The following is a 16,865-nucleotide window of genomic DNA, read 5'->3' as shown; positions in this document are numbered from 1 at the left end:
CGCGGGGGTGACAGACGGGACCCCGCTGCACACAGGGGAGCGGCGGCTGCGGCAGCGAACACCCGGGGAGGGACGCAGGGAAAGGCTCCCAGGGCTGCAGGGCAGTGGGTTTATTAACACGTCAGTGCCCCATTGTGTGGTGCCTTTTGGTTTGGTTTGGTTCGGTTCGGTTTCGTTTGGTTTGGGGAGTGGGGTTTGTTGGTTTTTCTCCCATGTTTGGTTTGGGATTTTTTCCCAGAGCAAGGCAATGCGCTGACACACTTAAACAGCCTGGAAGAAGGATCCCCCAGCTGTGCCCGGGGCTCCGAGGCTATTTCAGGAATTCGCTCTGTGCCCATCTGCCAGGTCCGTGCTGGGTCCATGCCGTTATGCAGCAGAAAACCTGATATGATACAGCAGTCTGTACCAATATAATCCAGCATGTCTCCTTCCTGTGGTCAACATTTTGTTAGACATAAACTTCAGATTTTTAAAAACACTGTATAAAATCCTTTTCTAACTGTTGCACTCCTAAGGGAAATAGTACAGACGCAAATATGATACAATTTCATGGTCCTGTTCAATTTCCAATTTATGCCCTAAATCAGCACTGAAGGAACTGCTTAGGAACATTCTCAATGCTGTTCCCTTATTATTATTAGCTACAGATTAAAATTTTCAGCATTTTTGACCCATTTTTAGAGATTCAAGTATAAACAATTTGGGGTGACACCAAGCTTTCAGTACAGTAAAGCATCCAGACTTACTCCAGGGACAGTAACTCATTCAATCAACTTTTCTATATTAAGTTTTTCATATTAAATAAAGGCTTTTAAGAACACCTCCCCCCTTCCATACATTCATAAGAAATTATCTGGCTCAAGGAAAAGCCCATAGCTACAGCAGAACACTAAAAATGAAGGAATTTGGATTATTAGAAGTCAAGACATGCCTCTTCCCTTCTTTCCTGTGTGCCATCCTCAGATAAAGCCAATGTTATAAACAACTTTTAGCAAACTATGGAACAAAAATCTTTGAGCATATTAATCTACTCCCAAAGCACGAATATTCATGTTTAAAGAGGGAGCAGAGATCCTGACCAATTTTTATGCTGGTTTCTAACATCCAGACTCGTGGCAGCAGCGTCCCCCAGTGCAGCTGGGAGCTCTGAGCTGCCCCTGAGGCACAGCCCTGAGCCTGGCACAGCAGCTGGGCACCAGCTTTGCTGCCAGCACGGGGACAGTGCAGGCATGCCATGCATGTAGTGCCAGCTGCAGCTGCCCCTGGGGTTACAACTTCACCAAACATCTGATGTGCTTCACCTGCTGGCTGCAGCCCCAGGAGCACGGCCACAATTCATCCCTCCTGCTCCTGTCCCTCCCACGCTGTTCTGTTTGCTCTGCAGGCCAGGAGCTCCCCAGTCTGCTCCTGTTCTGCTCCTACTGACCTTCTCTCTGGGCACCCTCACCCATTTTTGGCATCCTGTGTACATGACTGTTCCTCCTGTGGAACAGACACTTCATGACTTCAAGGACAGACTCAGGCAAGATTACTTTCTGTTTGCATTTCACCCCCAGTGCTGAGCAAAGCATGTATCTGCTCTCACAGATGTCCTGAGCTCATTCTGCTGTCCGCAGACCCCACATGGAAGAATATTAATGTCAACCACAGGAGCTGCTGAAACCACAGCCCCTTGCCTGAGCCTGTGTGAGCTACAGGCAGAGATCAGCCTCCTACAGCACTCGTTTGCCCAGGACTGCCCATGGGGTCCCTCTCCACTGTGATTTTTTGATGAGACAAACCAGGAGGACGCCAGAGAACACAGATTTGCCATCAACTTCACTGCAGGACAGAGAAGAAATTCCCCTTGCAGAGAGGCAGGTTAGAATTGATAGCCAGCATCCACAACGTGCTCAGAAAGAGGATGGCCCTGGACAGCCCTGCAGGCACCAGTGCCCTGCTGCTGAGTGCTGCTGACACAGAGCAGCTGTGCTGGGGAGCGGCAGGAGCCAGGTGCCACGGGAAAGTGCTGAAGGGATGCTGATATCACAGTAACTACACAGACCTGCCCTGGAGCAGGAACACCTGGCCAGCAGCAGGGATTATTGACCCACACACTGACACCTGCCAAAGCAAGCACTGAGCTTTTTTGGTGTGGTTGGGTTTTGTTTTGCTTTTTGAGACTCACCTGTACTACTGCTCACCTGGTACTGTAGCAGCTAAATAACTAATGGGTGAAATAGTCATGTGTGTTGTTTTTTCCTTTTTAAAAATCAAAATATTTACAGCACAGGAGGTACTGGGGTTTCATTTTGGCCTTCATTTAACGACTAGAGGAGGGAGATGAGTGCTGCCCATCCTGCCACGTGCCATCTCTGGAGTCTGACACGTCCAGCCCCCAGGGTGTTCTTGGGGTCTGGCTGGGAAGCACCATGGCCAGACCAAGGCATCCAGCCCGCTCTCCACACCCACCTCCACCCCCCATTTTCTCTCAAACTGCTCCCAGTTAATCTGCAGCGAGTGACAATGGGGTAACTGCCAACATTTTGGCTTTTTTTCTGCCATAAGCATAAGTGAAGGAGCTCAACACAAAGCTGAATTCAACAATTATCACCCCAATCTGTATGGCACAATTAAATAGAATTTTATTTTCAATAAATATACAATCTCCATCATACCAGACAATACGCTGTGGAAAAATAAAATGTACAGAAGCAACCAACAGGACAGCTTGACTGTAGCTAAGTTCACTTGGTGACCTGAAGAACTACCTGGGTAAACACACACAACACAGAGCCACTGCAGTCTGTGAGAGAATTAAAATTGTGGTTTCTGGGTCTTCTTAACTGCCAAAGTCCCTGGAGTAGGTGTTTTTTTGCACAGCACATGTTTGAAAGGACGCGAGCTGGTTTTCCCAGTACAGATGCAATTGGAAATGTTTATTTTGCTATGTCAGCACTGAATCTACTGCACACACAGACTGCTATCGAGACTGGCAGGTCACCGCTGAGGGGACACGGGGTCTGTCCCACGTGGGCACACAAACACACACACTAACAGCAGCTTAATTCTGGTAAAACTACTACAAGGACAAAACTGCAGTCAGAATCGATTTCACCACAGGTTCTACCGTTTAAAAAAATATTCTAGCCTAATTACCACGTTCACCAACGAGAGCACACGGGTACTTATATCTCCGAGAGGATGAGCCATGGATTTGGACTGGAAGGACAGCAGAGGCAACTCCCAGCTCCTGCACCCACTCCGTGCTTGCCACGGCACGAGCTGCCCGGCCCCGGGGGCACAGCTGGACCCAGTGGGTCACCGAGGCCAGCACAGCCGGGTGCCAGCACGAATCCAACGGAGCTGCCGCGGGGCGCGTGTGGGGTGTGAGGTGGGGAGCTTCGGTGGTCAGTTTGGTTCTCATCTCGTCCGCCCGCCCGCTCTGGCTGCCATGGGCCACCCGGCTCATGTCACCTCGAGGGAAGCAGGCGAGACGCGGTCGCAGTCCTCGCGGGAGCGCAGGCTGTGCCACTGCTCCACGGCCGTGCGGTGCGCGCTCAGCATGCGGCGCCAGTGGTTGGACTCGGGGGCGCCCGTCGAGTACTGCCCGATCACAATCCTGCCAATGAAGTCGTTGCTGCTCTTCACGTTGTGCCCGTACACTGGGGAAGAGCAGAAACACACACTGGTCAAGGGAAAAGCACAGCCCTGCCCCAGGAAACCAAACACAGATGTCCCCCCGCAGCACGTGCCAGGTTGTGGTGGGGTTCGCAGGACAAGAGAAGAGATGAGAATCTTGACTCCGTGTTTCAGAAGGCTGATTTATCATTTTATGATATATATTATATAAATATATATTTATGATATATTATATTAAAAGAAAATTATATATTAAAACTATACTAACAGAATAGAAGAAAGGATTCATCAAAAGGCTTGCAAGGAATAGAAAGGAATGATAATAAAATCTTGTGACTGACCAGAGAGCCTGAGACAGCCGGACTGTGATTGGCCATTAATTAAAAACAACCACATGAGACCAATCAAAGATGCACATGTTGCATTCCACAGCAGCAGATAATTATTGTTTACATTTCATTTCTGAGGCCTCTCAGCTTCTCAGGAGAAAAAATCCTAACGAAAGGATTTTCCATAAAATATGTCTGTGACACCAGGTGCCAGCGTTTTTTGTATGGAACTCAGCATCTGAAAAATGTTAGAGAAACAGGAGCTTGGAAGGAATAAAATAAGCTATACTACAGACTGAAATACAATTCAAATAAACAAGACACAAACCCACAGTTACCACAGTATTTACCATGAGTAGGTAAAGTAGATTCATAAAATTATTTGGGTTGGAAGGGACCCCAAAGATCATCCTGTTCCAACCCCCTGCTGTGGGCAGGGATACCTTTCACTGGAGCAGGCTGCTCAAAGTCCTGTCCAGCCTTGAAGGAAAATTACATCATATAAAGAAGTGCCAAAAGCTCTCCCTGGGCATCATGAAATCATAAAAGCAGCCCAGCAGCCTGAGCCTGGGGAAGTGCAGAAGCAGCATCCCAAAGTGCCCTCCTCCAAACACACACTGCACAAAGCACTCCAGTGCTAATCCACAGCCTGCCCTACTCCAGACAGGAATTACACAGGCCAGGCTGTCAGCAGGGTGTTTACACAGCAACATCTGCCATAATTATCACTGCAGCTACTTGTTAAATGTCCAGGAAAGCAACTGAGGGAGAGACACCAACCCAGCACCCTGTCCTTGGGATTAGCCCAGTCTCCTGGAAGGAAAGGCTGCAGACAGCAGCAAACCCTAATGATGGCCCTGATCCTGGGAAAGGCTGAGCCCTCCCACCAGACAGGAGCAAAAGCACTGCGTGTGTTGCACACTGAAGCCCTGCCTCAGCTCATTAAAAAGTTGAAATGAAGTCTTTGCAAGCTGAAGCCAGGATATCCACAGGCACTGCCTGGAATATTAATGATTAAAAAACCTCCTCAGGAAAGAGAGGGATTTTTAAGGACAAATGTCTATGGGAGCTCCAAATCCAGCTGGGCTGGTGCAGCCAGAGCATGTTCAGCCTGGCATGGAGCCCCTGCCAGCAGCACCAGCTCTGCAGGGCTGCTGGACACCAGCACTGGCAGCAAAACCAGCTCTGGGAACACCCATGGCATCTCCCTGATGTGTGCACACCCTCTCAGGCAGGCAGGACACCGAGCACAAGGCACTCAGCCCCACTCCAACCACACACCTCTGTCAGGGCCGTGCATTTCCTATTGTAACACACCCCCAAGGGACCAGCATTACTTTAACCTGCCCCTCTGCCATCTCCACACTCTGCCAGGCTGGTTCCTCACCTCTGCACCAGCCTGGGATCATGCTCTGGGTACCACCTGCCAGTGCAGCCCTGAAATCAAGCAGTGCCAGGTTACAGCTCACTTCATCCCATCTGACAGCTCTGACACACACAGTTTATGGGCAGAGATGCTTCTGCTCACCAAATTACCTGTGGATATTTTCGGTGACAGCAAACCTTCAAATGCCCAAGTAATTTGTTCAAACAATTGCTCTAAAAAATCTACCCTGCAACTCAGAGCCCTGTAAGTCCATCTTCAAATGACATTTAGAAATGATCTGGGGTTCACCACCCCAGCAGGAAGAGACTGCATCTCTTCTGCCTGTCACCATCAGTTATCTGGGGCTGATGCCATCAGCACATGTTATCAAGTAAGTGCCTCTGTCAAGAGGCCAGGTTGGTGTTTTTTGGAAAGGCCACCTTCTGAGGACACAGTCAGGAATTCTAAGCCATCCATCTCCAACTAATACACAGCTTGTCTGGGTTATTAATGAGTTCTCCTACAAGGCAATGGATCACAGGTGTAGCTAGCAGAACTATACTAAATGTTTTGCTATGATTTATTAGCCTACAGAAATCAAATACCGTGATAAAACCACGTAAAAATACTCCAAAACCAAAATTTTCAAGAGGATGTTTTTTCTTTTCTTGTCTGTGTTTGTTTGTTTGTTGTTGGGTTTGGGTTTTTTTTGGGTTTGTTTTTGGTGGTTTGTTTTTTTTTTTTTTTGGTAAAATTAAGGAAGATAAAGCCTAATCCTGGGAGACAGCACCAAGTAATTTAAACCAAGAAGCCTTACAGGCCATCAATTAATCACAGGATAAATTAACAGTGGAGAAGAAGCACCCCAGGCATACTGATTCTTCAAAAACACTCCATGCCAGGACTGTAAAACAAGCAGGTGTGCTAACTAAGGGCACCTGCCATTCTACTGTTGATCCAAGTATTTTGAATTCTTGTAATGCAACCTGCTAATCTCATTGTGTCAGGTAATTAGCATGCTGAGTCCTTTGGGGTATTAATGGGCTAATTATACAAGCATTGTTGCTTCTGTCATTAAGAACAGTAGATAGCAGAGAGACCTATTGCTGAGGAACAGGGAAGGCATTCTGCAAGGCCAAATGCTCATTCCCACATAGACCATAAGAGGCTGCACTGGGCTGACCTCAGGTTTCCACACTCACAGCTTCACCACAGCAGCTTCCTCAGATGAGGAGAGGTCTTTGTGTGCCAAAAATTCAGCTTTACCCATCAGGTCAGACCCTTTTAAATTCAAGGGCATGCCATTCTGGGAGGCTAACTGCTGTATTCCACTGCTCAGTGGCCAGGATTTAGGATTTGATGAGTCCAGGTGTGAGACTGAGCTGTGCTCCCTGATGTCTGAACATCCCCTGGCAGAGCCTGAAAGGAGCTCACAGTAAATTTCAGATTCAATCTGCCCTTGGCCACAAAAACAGTGACACCATGCAGCTGCTCAATAGCAGAAAATAAAGTAATTAACATTTGGGATTTTCAGACTGACCCAGACTCTGGTTATGAACTGGTAGATGCTGCTTTCCATTTAAGAAGCATATTTTCCTGACAGAAACTACACACCTGATCTCATGAGCTCTTTTTCCACCCTCATAGTAATTTACACAATAGCAACATCCATTTCTAGGCCAACGCAGAGCAAAAAGCAATTAAAGAAGCAGAGGTCAAACCAATTCTTTCTGCAGCTGCTCTTCAGAAGGATACATTTGGAAACAGAAAGGCTTCTTAAAAAGACATTCTTTATAATAGAAATGCTGAAATACAGAAGAAAATCACCTTTACTTATACCCATTAAAAGGGTTGAATTGTTGAGGACAAGGTACATGATGTAAATAAAACATTTTCATGTTATGAACTTATTGATGCAGCATTCCTAAATGATCCATATCCAACTGATGGGGGCCTGGGTGCCCCATGAACTGTTCCTTTGGGGTCAGGGCCCATGTCCCCCCAGAGGGCTCCTGCACAGGGGGGAAGGCTGAGCCCCCCAGCCTGGCTGCCTGCTCCCTGCAGGGCTGAGGGCACTGCACAGCCCAGAGCTGCTGCCCAGGGGATGCAATGGGCCTTGGAGCTCCAACATCTGCTCTGGGGACACTCCAGCCTGAGCTTTCCCTTGTCTCCCACCAGCCTCAGTCACATGGAATCACTTTTGGCCAGTCAGCTGTTTTCACTGTGTAATTAAGCCATGAGGCTGCCTGGGTGGCATCAGCCTTGGCACCAGATCCAGCCTAAATGCCTCTCACCTTCCCCTCTGCACTGAGAGCTGCACACTGAGCACTTGTGCAGAGCATGACTGCAAATCATCATCATCATCATCTGTGAGTCACATGCAGCAGCAGAATTTAATCTGGCATTTCAGAAAATTATTCATCCTCTGACTGACCACATCAGCATCCTGGGAATGACCAGGGAGGAGCATTAGCTAAGAACATTCCCTTAAGCTAGCTTCAAGGCTATCAGTATCACTTACAGGATGGGGACACGCCTGAGCCTTGCAGCTGGGGCCCTGAAACATCTGCAATTCCTGCAAACTCTGCTCTGCCAGGTGTGCAGAGCAGTTCCTCAGCAGTTCCTCAGCAACTCCCCAGCAGTTCTGTCCTACGGCCACACAGCGCCCCTGCTGCCACCTGTCCCGGAGCACCAGCAGGGAATGTCAGCGTGGAGAGCTCCACACAAACAATTCACCCTTCTGCAGTCTCCTGCACCATCACCTGCAACGCAACTAAAACATGTAACTCAAGAAAAACCAGCAAAAACATGCCCAAGGCTGTACACAGGCAGCTGAGGGGCAGAGTCCCCCTGAGCACTCAGATCTCCTGGGACACTGTGTGGTGTCTCTGGCAGAACCACATCCCTGCTGGCACTGACCCATCAACCCTTCAGCACTTCCCACTCAGCCTCAACTTGGTGAGGTCTCACAGAGTGCCCCCTTCACACACCTGCCCATGCAGGCAGGCAGGAGCCAGTGCCCCGGAGCCAGTGCCCAGTGCCCAGCCCTTTCTGTGCCCAGGAGCCAATGCCCAGTGCCCAGTGCCCAGCCCTTTCTGTGCCCAGGAGCCAATGCCCAGTGCCCAGCCCTTTCTGTGCCCAGCCCCGCCTCAGCCAGTGGGGCTGAGCTGCCAGGTTAAGTAGGACTGAAAACTGCTCCTGAACTGCTTGACATCAATGTTCAAAGGCTGTTTAGCACAAAGAGGTGCCAGGAGGAGCAGCAGCAGCTGGGCTAATGATGCACACTGAGAAGGTCACAGGCATGGCCCAAACCCTGCCCCTGCTCCTCGAGCCTGGCCTGTCATATTTAGTAGAGAGGAGAGAAAAGCATGGGAGAAGATGCTGTGGTTTCCCATTTATCAGTTTAATCTCCACCAGGTCTGATGGGCACATTAAACCCTTTCCAGCCTTCCCCTGCAGTGGCTGCACCTGCCCAGCTCCAGAGGGCACTGGCACTGCTGGGGCACATGGCCACACACAGACCCAGCTGCTGCCCCACGGGGGACACTGCCACAGCAAGAGACCCTCTGGAAACCTCCCCCAGGGGCAGGGAGCTCCTCCCTGCACATGCACCCCAAACCAGGAGTGTGCCAGTCACAGCCTGCTCTCTCACAGGAGGGCAAAGTCCTGGAGCAGACACAGGGATCCAGGCTGCAGGGGAAGTGTGAATGCACAAGTGTGTCCTGCAGAGATCTCAAGGGCAGCAGGGGTGACACCTCATGAAATTACCTCATCATTACACTGCAATAATGGGCTGGAATCGTCTATTGCAACAGCCCAGAGCATACTGAAAAGGAGTGTCTATGGCTGCCTTTTGCCATTTCCAATTCCCCTTGTTTTAAACCTGCATCTTAATTCTCTGCACTATGAGCCCAACAAAGCATATTTACACACCTGACAACACCAGAGCCACACAGCACCTGCAGACACAGGCAGGGACAGCCATGCAGGAGAGGCAGCCTCTGCCTGTGCCACCATCCATCTCCTGAGACAGCCACGGGGCCAGGCACAGACATTCCATTTGCAGACACTGCTCTGCTGCCACAGCAGCTCCTGCCGCCCTGACTTTTCTCCATTTGATACACAGGCAGATTATGGCCCTGCAAGAGGTTTGAACAATTCCTTTCACTGCAGTGTGAGCCAAACAAGATGAAGGGCTGAGGGCAGCAGAGCCATGGCACAGCTTAAATTAAGAGGCTTGGCAAAAGGAGCAAGCACCTATCATCAGCCTGGAGAGAGGAGGGCTTGCTCCTTTCTTTAGGAGAAAAAGATTATCAAAAGATTCCAGAGAGCTCCAGGACAGGCAGTTTCTGCCACATCAGATGCAGTACATTTATTAACTAAGTCAGGAGACTTGATGAATCTAATTTTGCCTTCTAAGCAAGCAACAGATCAGGTCAGGAAGGGTCAGCATCTTGTTGCTCTCACCCTGATTAATGGCATTTCACTCCTCCTTGTTAAAGCAGTCAGTCTGCTGCAAAAAGCCAAACTCACCCCAGAGCATCTTCCCTGAGTGACCCCAAACAGGACTGGGCCTGCAGGACCCCACTCAGCATCTCTGAGTGCCCCTCTGCTGTCACCTGCTCCAGGTGACCACCAGCACCTGCCTGGAGCCCAGCAAGGACAGAGGGACTGAAATGGAGAGCAGTGGGGCCCCTTCTCCCAGAGGGGATTTGTACATCTGGAAATGCACAAAGAGATGCTGTGAAGAGGCTCTGCTGGGCCTCAGGGGCCTCCCCTGCCCTGCATCTCCCCAAACCCCTCCCAGGACCTGCTGGGCCACCTCATGTGGCACCAGAGCTGGAGCAAGGCCTGGGGGCAGGAGGCACCAGCCAGGAGCTCACTGCCCTCCCCAGGCCTGGGCAAGGACCATATGGTGGCTGCTGCATAAATGGATGGAGTGTTTTATAACCAGACACAAAGGCCAAATTCTGATCTAAATTAAACAGGTATAAATCCCCACAAAACACAGTGCTGACATCAGTGGGTTTTTTCCATTTTTTCTCCTTTGGCTAAAATAGGATTACACAGGTTTAGTCAGGGATTACATTTTGCTTCTGAGCTCTAGATATGGGAAATATACAGACAGTCCAATACTTCCAAAAGACATATCTAATAGATGACAAGATACAATTTTCTAGCAGTGAGTTGTCTAATTATCCTTCCATCTAAGAGATGTTATGATAGTATTTCAAAAGAGAAACAAAATCCTCCTCCTGCAGTCCTGCATGGGAAAAAAAAACAGCTTGATTTCCCTCATAAATTAGATATTTCTTCCCTATATCTCTGTGCAGAAGACAAAATGCCTGAATGTTTGTTGGGTTTTCATGTGGGAAAGCAAAAGCAAGAGGAGAAAGGAGAGATGGGCAAGTCAAACTGCAGATGTGTGGTGACTCCAGACATGATGGTTTCCATCTCCAGGTCACACTTCCACATAGCCAGGGAAATCAGAATTCAGATACATTTCTGGAGAAGCCTCAGGTCAAAAACTTTATCGAATTTCTGCTCAGCCTGATTAGGACATTTGGAAATCATTCTGTTAATTAAAAAAATACCACTGAAAAGCCCCACTATCTCTGCATCTGCTGAAAAAGGCAGTGCTGCTTCAAAGAGAAAACATTTCAGTGAAAGCAACCCAATACCCAGAACTGCATCATTATCAACACCCAGAACTGCATCATTATCAATACACACCAACAGTTACTTTTTTTCCCCCCTTTCAAAATACAAACTTCATTAAATGGTCTCCATATTTTCCTAAAGACCAACTGAAAATGAGCCAACAGAGGAACCAGGTATATTGCTATTGAACAGCAATTTGTTATTTTAATCAAGTACTGCCTGTTAACTGGAAGTCAATTAGAGCCCTGGAATAAAGCATTAAAGTTGTGCAGGGGTCTGAAGACACACACTGCAGCACTTGGGGCACAGAGGGGCCTGACAGCATTGCCAGGGCCCCTCTGCTGCAGCCACTGAAACCACAGGTACAGCTCTGCAAAGTCTCAACAGTCTCAGGAACAAAAATACTAAAAAAAAAAAGAAATAAAATGGAAAAATGGTTCCTAAATCTTTACAGAAAACAGAGACATTGCCAATCTTTAAAACATATTGAAAAGTGAGGAGATCAGCAAATCCTACCAGAAGACAGAGTGCCCATGAGCTGCACCCCCAGGCAGCAGTGACTGTGAGGATGTCACCAGTGCAGGTCACACACATCTTGAGGTCAATCTCTCCACCAACAAGCACACCCTGCCCAGCCTGCTTGCCTCTGTCCCAGGCACAGCATCCTGCCCTGCTGGAGCCTGGCCCTCTTCCAGGCACGGGTGGAGCAGCAGGATGAGCCCCACTGCTGCTCTCCATCAGCCCCAGGGCTGTCCTTGCCCAGCTGCCCTTCCAGCCAGGCCAGAAGGAAAAGCAGATTTTCCCTCTACAATTGCATGGAGAGGATCTACCCAGAGCATGGAGATGATTTCTCCCTCTTTGGGGACTCTGCCTGGGTAACAAGCCCTGAAGATCCTGCCATGCAAACATTCCAACAGCTCATTTACATGGAGAAAGACACACAGCCACCACAAGGACCTGGGGGAGACAAACATCCCCTCGCTGTGAGTGCTGAAGGTTGTCTTTTTTTATGGTAAGTGATGAGAAGATGCTGAGGAGTCACTGAGACACAGTTTGCCCTGGAGTGCTGCTGGTTTTTATTGGGCCATCTGGGCTTTACTGCAGTGCAAACAGCATTACTGATGATTGTTATTAACAACATTATAATCATTAACAAAATACTACAGGGCTCAAGTTTCAGGTCTGCCTTCCTGCTGCAGAGCCCAAGCTTTCTGACAGACTGAGATTCACTGCACAGCCCCAAATCCCTCAGTGGGGAGAGCACAGGGTCTCTGGGTGCCCATCCAGCCCTCCCAGCACAGAGGCTGCACTTGCATCTCAAATACTGTTTTTCCTTCATGGAAATGATCTTGACAGCAGCTGCCAGTGCTGCTGTCAGGGCCAAACTCCACCTTCCCCTTGCCATCAGACACAGTAACACCTTTGCTCACAGGTTTGTTCTCATGCTTAGGAGAACACCCCACCTCTCAGAGCCTGCCCCATTTCCCTGCAGGAGATGAGCCCATGACTTGCCTGCACTCAAGCAGGAGATGGGGAATATGTGTCAGGTTGCCAAAAAAACCCCAGAAAGTGCAAAAAAGAACCACCTAAAAGAGTGCATTTCTGTTACAATATGGAAATGGCTGCTCATTACCTAGACAACGTGTTTGATGAAGTAAATGAAAATCAAACATCCTCTCCACCAGCTGTTGCCTCACTCTTTTTTCTTCTTTTTTTTTTTTTTGTCTTTTGTCAGGACATCAGACTTGTTATGAGTATCAGTGGCTTTCCTGGTTTCAGCCTCTTTGGGGAGGAGCTGTTAACAGACAATACTTGCAGCAGCAATCCTGACCCTGGATGCTTTTTCCTGGAGAGAACATTTCCAGCAGAGCTCATCCCACCTCATTTTGGGCACTGGCCTGGGACTGTGAGTCAGTGACAGCTCCAGCAGCATCTGAGGAAGGAGCAGAGGGAGGGCAGGAACAGCTGGGACAAGGGGTCCTGCATCAGGGTGGAAGGAGAAGCATTTTGGTCTGTAAATGCCAGTAATTGACAGTATTGAATCCTTGTGTGCCTGAGGAGGAGGAAGGAGCAAAGACCCAGCCCAACCAGCCCCTCCTCCCACCCTGGCTGACACAGAGCTCTGCCTGGGCACCCAGGGCCCCTCTCCAAACCCAGCTGGGCTTCAGCCCTGAGCTTGGTGTGGAGTCCAGCTCTCCAGAGCACCACCAGGAGAGCAGGGATGGTGCTTTACCACGTCTGCACACACAGTTCTTGGTAACTCACAGCAAAGGGTGGAGAAACCCACACCAGAGTGCACTGAACACACACAGCTTGATCCAAGATGCACAAGAGAAAAGCGCACAGGGGGGAAAACAAAATTCATCTTTCTTTGTGTGGATGGTGCCTTGCTCTGCAGTGTGGGACCAGCCCCAGGGGAGCCAGGAGCCCCAGCTGATGGGAACTGGCAGAGTTCCAGGGCTTTCCATGAAGCCAAGCCAATGTAAAGACAGCTGCAGACTGGGTCCAAAATACAAAGCCACAATAAAGGTTCCTTTAAATTATTGAAGACATGCTCACTTCTGGCTCCCATGGCTGCTTTTACAGCTCTCTCTCTCCATTCAGAGCATCATCACCCACCCTTCAAGCAGGATTATTTTGCTTTTCAATTGGACTTTGACTCAACAGCAAATTTAATTAACTGACCTAATGGACTAGAGATGTGGATTAGAAAAGAAATAAGAAACAATTCCAAACAAAACACACAACAGAAAGAACCACCACTGCAGCAAAAAAGAACCTCAAAGAACCTAAGTTAAAACAACAACAAAACAAAACTATGCCCCTGCTATGTAGAGATGCAAAATAGAGATCTCATATTGCAAGATACCCATACTGCCAAACATTTGTTCCTGATTATCTTTCAACAGAGGATCCCAAAGCCCTTCACGAGCCCTTAAGCTGCACAATACTGTAAGGTGCCAAGAAGGAGCTCTGTGGGGAACACCACAACCCCAGACCTTCAGAAACTCCTGTCAGCAGAGCCCCACAGATGCACACAGCAATGAACTGGTGCTGCCCTCCCTGCTGGGGACACACCCCCAGCAGCATCAGGAGCCAGCCTGTCACTTGGATGGACACTGAGCGTGGCCCAGCATCCTCACCACCACAGTGTCCCCTGATCAGAGGTGCCTGTGACAGACTGTGCAGGGCTGTACACACAAAAACACGACCAGCACCCTGGCTCCAGCTCTCTGCTGGCCACACCAACCCCACACTCATACCAGAGTGTCCCAGGCACAGCAGAAGCCCCAGCCCAGGCCGGGCTGTGCCCACCCTGCCCTCACCCCAAAGGTGGGCAGGGAAACCTGGCCCCAATGGTGTGGTGGTGTTCACAGGGGTCCCAGGACAAGGGAAGAGAGGAGAACCCTGACTCCATGTTTCAGAAGGCTCATTTATTATTTTATGATATATATTAAAAGAAAATGATATATTAAAACTTACTAAAAGAATAGAAGAAAGGATTTCATCAGAAGGTTTGAAAGGAAAGGAATGGAATGGTCATAAAATGCTGTGACTGCTCACAGCCTCGACACAAGCAGCTGTCATTGGTCATCAAGTAAAAACAATTTCACACACTGGGTAAACAATTCTCCAAATCACATTCCAAAGCAGCAAAACATGGAGAAGCTGAAGCTTCTCAGGAGAAAAAGATCCTAGCAAAAGGATTTTTCATAAAATATGTCTGTGACACACTGGTCCTCCCAAAGCTCTGCACGTTCCTTCCCAGCTGTGGAGCTGCTGGGGACATTTCTGGCCTGGGATTATTTATTGCAAACTCACAGCAAGCAATATGTCACTCAGAAAATGAAGCCCCACTCAGAGGCTCAGTGCCTGTGTGACACAGGGTGATGAATCAGCCAGGTTCCCATTGGCTCCCTGGGAATACACCCCTCTGCACAGGGAAAAACACCCAGAGACCCACCATCAATCCTGACTGCATGCACTGGGCTGAGCAGCAGCGCTCCCCTCACCCTCCCAAGGGCAGAGCTCTGCTCTCTTTGCCTGTTCTGCTGCCAGCAGGAAAAGGGGAAAGCACAGGGAGTGATGCAGGCCTGTCACAAGAGCACCTGATGGGAGCTCCAGGAACAAACCCATCCCTGCACATGCAAGGTGCAGGCAGGGTGACACGCATGCAAAGCAGTGATTAATTATTGGTGTCTTGCTGAGGAAATTTCTGAGCATGAAGGGCAACATTTAAGCTGCTAATCAGCATCACTTTTTGTTCTAACATGTTTGAAAACAAACTAATGGGTCAGAATAAGCCTCCTTGAACCAGCTTTGACACCTGTATCTTCCACGTAAAAAGTAAAATTAAAAAATACTTCAAAATACATCCTTTCAGAAGCAGATTCTTTTCACTAAAAGAAATGATGGGAAGTTGTCAAATGAAGTGTTTGTGAAGCATGAGAGCCCAAAGTGGTAGAAGAGTGTGGGCCCCACCAGCCAGCCCCCCTGATCCTGCAGGGGGCCAGAAGGGCTGAGCCTGCTCCTGGTGGTGCCTGAGCTCCAAAGGGGGAGCAGCCATGGCATGGGAGGGAACCCCACCCTTCAGAGGGGTCCCTGCAGCCCTGCTCAAGGCTTTCAGGGTGGGAAAAGGCAGAGAATGCCACCAGCCTCAGCAGGACCCTGCCCTAGGACAGCAGCCCTGTGCTCTGCCATTCCTCTCACTCAGCACCAAGGCTCTCCTGCCTGCCTTCATGCCCTGAGAACAAATACAGGAGACCCAGAAACTGCTTAAAAATAGCAATTCCTATCCCAGCCAAGCATATCCAGAGCTGCCAAAGCTGAGGTCAGCTCTGAGCCTGCTCATGGCCCCAGGCTCTGTGGGCTGTACCTGGGTCCATCTCAGCTGTGCCATGCAGGGCTTGGCACACAGTCCCAGCCCTTCAGAAACAAAGGCATGAGCAAGGCCTGCTCACAGAACAGCTGAAGTCACCGTGGAGCACCTGTAGGTGCCCCCTCTCACCAGCAAACCACAGCAAGTACCAGAAGTTATTTTGCTAGCTTGTGCTCTGTGGCTGTTCACTGCTGTCCTCTCACTCTGCTCAGGTCTGACTCTGTGCCCAGGCTGGGTGCCTCTGAGAAGGGCAATTAATGCTCCTCCTCTTCCTCGGCCCATTTCCAGTCAAGCACAGGACCAGCTCCCAGCCAGGCTGGCAATGCTGGGCACAGCTTCTGCAGAGGGCAGAGTGCTCAATAACCTCCCCAGGGTGGGACAAGCAGAGCCCTGCACACCCACAGCTGCTGCCACCAGCACCACACTGACCTGTGAACACCAGGCTGGCATTCTCCAGCTCCTCCTGTGGGACCTTGAAGCTGAAGGACTCGTTGTAGAAGGGATCTATCGTGCCCCGCATGCAGGAGGTCTTCTTGGTTTTTGTTAACTTCAATCCGTGAACAAGCTGGATTTTCACAAAGGGATCTGGCAAAGAGCACAAAGCACAGGCCCTGTGTTATGGGATCATGAGTCAGCAGAGCTCAGGAGGGCTGGGCACCACAGGGATGGACTGTGCTGGGAAATGGCCTTTGGAAAGGGCTGGCACTTGTGCTGCTCCCAGAGACTGCAGTGGGCACAAAATCAGGCAGCCAGATTAAAAACAGTCCCTGCCAAAACCACAGCTAATGTCAGCCTTGACACGCTGTTCTTTTTGGGAAATGCCAAGACTCTGGCAGCAGCAGAGGCTGGGGCAGGAACGTGGGAACACCACCTGAGGACAGAGGCACGAAGCAGCTCCAGGCAGAGCGGCCGGGGCCAGCACTGCCCGGGGGCCCAGCACTGCCCGGGGGCCCAGCACTGCCCGGGGGCCCAGCACTGCCCGGGGGCCCAGCACTGCCCGGGGGCCCAG

General features: G+C 49.7%; 1 protein-coding gene across 1 annotated transcript in view; it reads right to left on the bottom strand.

Moving 5' to 3' along the window:
- Positions 1-2,602: 2,602 nt before the first annotated feature.
- Positions 2,603-16,865, bottom strand: part of SYT17 (synaptotagmin 17) — a 38,445-nt gene continuing 24,182 nt past the window's right edge. Inside the window, exons 7-8 of the mRNA XM_014306783.2 lie at positions 16,286-16,441; positions 2,603-3,644 (exon numbers count right to left, since the gene is read on the bottom strand). Coding sequence (XP_014162258.1) covers positions 3,448-3,644; positions 16,286-16,441 — 353 coding nt within the window. The 3' untranslated portion in view covers positions 2,603-3,447. The remainder of the gene's footprint in view (positions 3,645-16,285; positions 16,442-16,865) is intronic.

The sequence above is a fragment of the Geospiza fortis genome, unplaced genomic scaffold (genome assembly GCF_000277835.1).
Source record: "Geospiza fortis unplaced genomic scaffold, GeoFor_1.0 scaffold237, whole genome shotgun sequence".
Taxonomy (NCBI): Eukaryota; Metazoa; Chordata; class Aves; order Passeriformes; family Thraupidae; genus Geospiza; species Geospiza fortis.
Note: the sequence above shows the minus strand (reverse complement) of the source record. Positions and strands in the feature narration are given on the sequence as shown.